This window comes from Panulirus ornatus, chromosome 40, assembly GCF_036320965.1.
Source record: "Panulirus ornatus isolate Po-2019 chromosome 40, ASM3632096v1, whole genome shotgun sequence".
In the NCBI taxonomy this organism is placed as follows: domain Eukaryota; kingdom Metazoa; phylum Arthropoda; class Malacostraca; order Decapoda; family Palinuridae; genus Panulirus; species Panulirus ornatus.
The window spans coordinates 12644657-12648101 of NC_092263.1; the positions used below are offsets into that span (position 1 = coordinate 12644657).

The 3445-nt window shown below is 38.9% G+C and overlaps 1 protein-coding gene across 1 annotated transcript; it reads left to right on the forward strand.

Moving 5' to 3' along the window:
• Positions 1-1954: 1954 nt before the first annotated feature.
• On the forward strand, positions 1955-3125 carry LOC139761545 (uncharacterized). Its single transcript, XM_071685809.1, has 3 exons — positions 1955-2009; positions 2210-2457; positions 2980-3125. Exons 1-2 carry the CDS (start codon positions 1998-2000, stop codon positions 2453-2455), a joined length of 258 nt encoding a protein of 85 aa, XP_071541910.1. The 5' UTR covers positions 1955-1997; the 3' UTR covers positions 2456-2457; positions 2980-3125.
• The last annotated feature ends 320 nt before the right edge of the window (positions 3126-3445 follow it).

Genomic DNA, 3445 nt, shown 5'->3' on the forward strand with positions numbered 1-3445 from the left:
AGAAAGAAAGAAAGAAAAAGAAAGAGAGAAATAAAAAAGTAAGTAAGAGAGAAAGGAAAAATTCATGTGTTCAATTAACTGATAACATCACAAAGTATAGTGTGAACAGCACTCTTGGCTTAAGCCCTTGGTTAAGTCTGTGCATCATGATTTTTAAACATGAAAACTAGTTAGAGAAATATAAGCCACGTTAAATAAAAGATTACTTAATACTTGTTGGTTTTCATTAGTTACAACGTGAATATGACGAAAAGTATTGTCGTACCGTCAAGTCCCTACAAATACTAATAAACATATATGATATATGCCAATGGTATTTCTTACAAGACAAATTGGAGGCTACAATATATGAATGAGATAAGAGGCTTCAAGAAAACCGTGACCTGCATGTAAACACACACGAGACACAGGTAATGCCACGCAGTAGTAAACAATTTTGAACATCAGAATTGGTGGGGAAGTTCTCTCTCTCTCTCTCTCTCTCTCTCTCTCTCTCTCTCTCTCTCTCTCTCTCTCTCTCTCTCTCTCTCTCTCTCTCTCTCTCTCTCTCTCTCTCTCTCTCTCTCTCTCTCTCTCTCTCTCTCTCTCGAAGCATAATCACACCCTTTCTTTTTTTTTTTTAGACGAATCAAAGAGACATATTCGCAATACAGATCTGGTTTCCATCTATAGTGTTTCGAGTTGAAGCCTGGAAAAAAAACACCTGGTGAGGGAAAGCACACTGAAAAAAAAAGATAAAATATAAAAATAGAAATAAAAGCTTTATAACTTACATTGAAAAAAAAAGAAAACCTACAAACTTGTAAATATAAATAGATCATTTTCCTTATAAAAAAGAAAATAAAAGACCTACGAACTTGGAAATAAAAATAGATGATTTTTCACCAGGGAAACAGTTTCGACTTGACGTCACTTTTGAACTAATATGTCCGAACTGAGGTGTGGGTTAGGGTGAGTGGGGGAGGCGAATCATGTGGAGGAAGAAAGGAGATCACACAGTTCCAAAACTGGCCTTTGTGATCAAGCCAGCAGAGAGAGAGAGAGAGAGAGAGAGAGAGAGAGAGAGAGAGAGAGAGAGAGAGAGAGAGAGAGACAGACAGACAGACAGACAGACAGACAGACAGAGAGACAGACAGACAGACAGAGAGAGAGAGAGAGAGAGAGAGAGAGAGAGAGAGAGAGAGAGAGAGAGAGAGAGAGAGAGAGAGAGAGAGAGAGGCAAAAGCAAATCTAGAACCTGATTGAAGATAGACACACACACACACACACACACACACACACACACACACACACACAGAAAAAAAAATGACTTAGTTATCCATCGGGTGTTCAACCGGTTTTTTTAATAACCGTGTCACAAGGTGACGGGAATAGATTAATTACAGCCAAATGAGACCAGAGGTAAAATGTAAATCACTAATAAATTAGATAAAACATTAGCCTATTGTTAGATATCACTTAAAAAAAACGATGTGTAAAGGTTAAGTGAATATTTTTTCTCTTTTTTTCCACCATAAAATTCATGTTAGGGTTCGTTCAGCTGGGTCCATTTCTTCAGAATATTGAAATTGAACATTCTGAAATAATAATAGTAATAATACTTGAATATATGATCTGTCAGATCTATTGATTTGATAAACATGACCCCAAAAAAGATCCCTTCTAGATACTTACCATAACTGACCTGGGGTTAGATTTGGTCTGAATTAATAAAATTAACATTTCGTGCCTCCTTCCTCATCTTATCTGTAAGCTAGCCATCTTGAGCTTAGAATAAGAAAAAGAAATTGGCGTGTGATGCATTTTTCTTCTCGGTACACCATCATTGTGAGAGTATATTATTTTTCGACGCCTCGCTGTCAGGGTCAAGATTCAATTCGATGACTTTAAGGTCTAATTTCCCTCGGCTGCCACTTGTCACCATTGTTGGAGTGGAGTATATAAGGCAGGGGACTTGCCTCTCAACACTCAGTCTGACTCAAGACATCAACATCACCATGTATAAGACTGTGAGTCTCTACCCAGTGTTTGTTATGATCTAAGAACTTCACTGTATTGCTAGTTAACAACACTTGACTACCATCATGTTGTGTTGCTGGTTAACAACACTTGACTACCATCATGTTGTGTTGCTGGTTAACAACACTTGACTACCATCATGTTGTGTTGCATGTTAACAACACTTGACTACCATCATGTTGTGTTGCAGGTGATCGCTGTGTTGTCTGTCTTCCTCCTTGTGGCCTGTGCCCTGGCCAGCCCCGAGCCTGAACCTGGCTATGGTGGCTATGGTCATGGTGGATTTGGCCGTGGTGGATTTGGTCGTGGTGGATTTGGCTACGGTGGATATGGAGGATATGGTGGATATGGCTATGGTGGATACGGCTATGGAGGCCGTGGATACGGCTATGGTGGATACGGCGGTGGATATGGTGGATACGGCTATGGTAAATAAAGGTGAGTTTAAATTCATGATGTGATATTCTGTAGTTTAAACGAGTTAGAAGTATGGTTCAGTGTCAAACCCTCATAGGTCAGCTCCCCCTATACCACTCTCATATCGATCTTTGTTCACCATCACTTTAAGTCAGGCACTACACCCTAACCTGACACCCTAAACTTAAGTCAGGTTCTCGACTCTGATCCCATTCCCTTAAGTCACATGCAACGCTCTTACAAGATTCTCAAACTGTAAATTAATCTGAGTAGAGAGGAAATTGGACTTTCAGTTATCCACAAAATCTTTCTCCGTTCTGTTTTCTTTGTTTATTTATCATCATTCACTTCGCAATATCATTTCTTTCGGGTCACTGACAACTCCAAAAAATTGCACCTGTGACAGAGTATGCATGATTAAGATAACAGTCTATCGAAAGCGATTAAGTTAACAGGATATCGTAAGCTGTATCTATTTTCTATGATTGATATCGTAAGTTTATTCTAAGGTATTATCTATTTTTTTCCTCTTTTTCTTTTCAGGGTGATGCTGATGATCTGGCTCAAGATCGAACAATAAACACAATACATTATTTTTCCTGACTTTGTCTCATTTCAGCATTCTGTCTCTTCGCTTAACCTTGCACGGAAGTTCTGATTGTTTTATGAAAATAAATGACTGAAATTTGCTTCTTTTTCATACTTTGGAACCTTATGGGAAGCCAAACTGGAGATGAAAAGATGGAGTGAAAAAAAAAAATGCAGGAGGGTAAAAGACATGCGCGGGATAGAGTAAATTGGAACAATGTGGTGTACTTTGGGTGACTTACTGTCATTGGACTGATCCAGGGAATATGGCACCTGGTTGTGGAATAGGGAGCTGAAGTATTGTTGCATTACACACAACAGCTACAGAATGGATGTATGCAGATGAAGCCTTTCCTTCACCTATTCCTGGCACTACCATGAAAACGTGGGAAAGTGTGTGAACAAGTGTGAAAGAAAGATA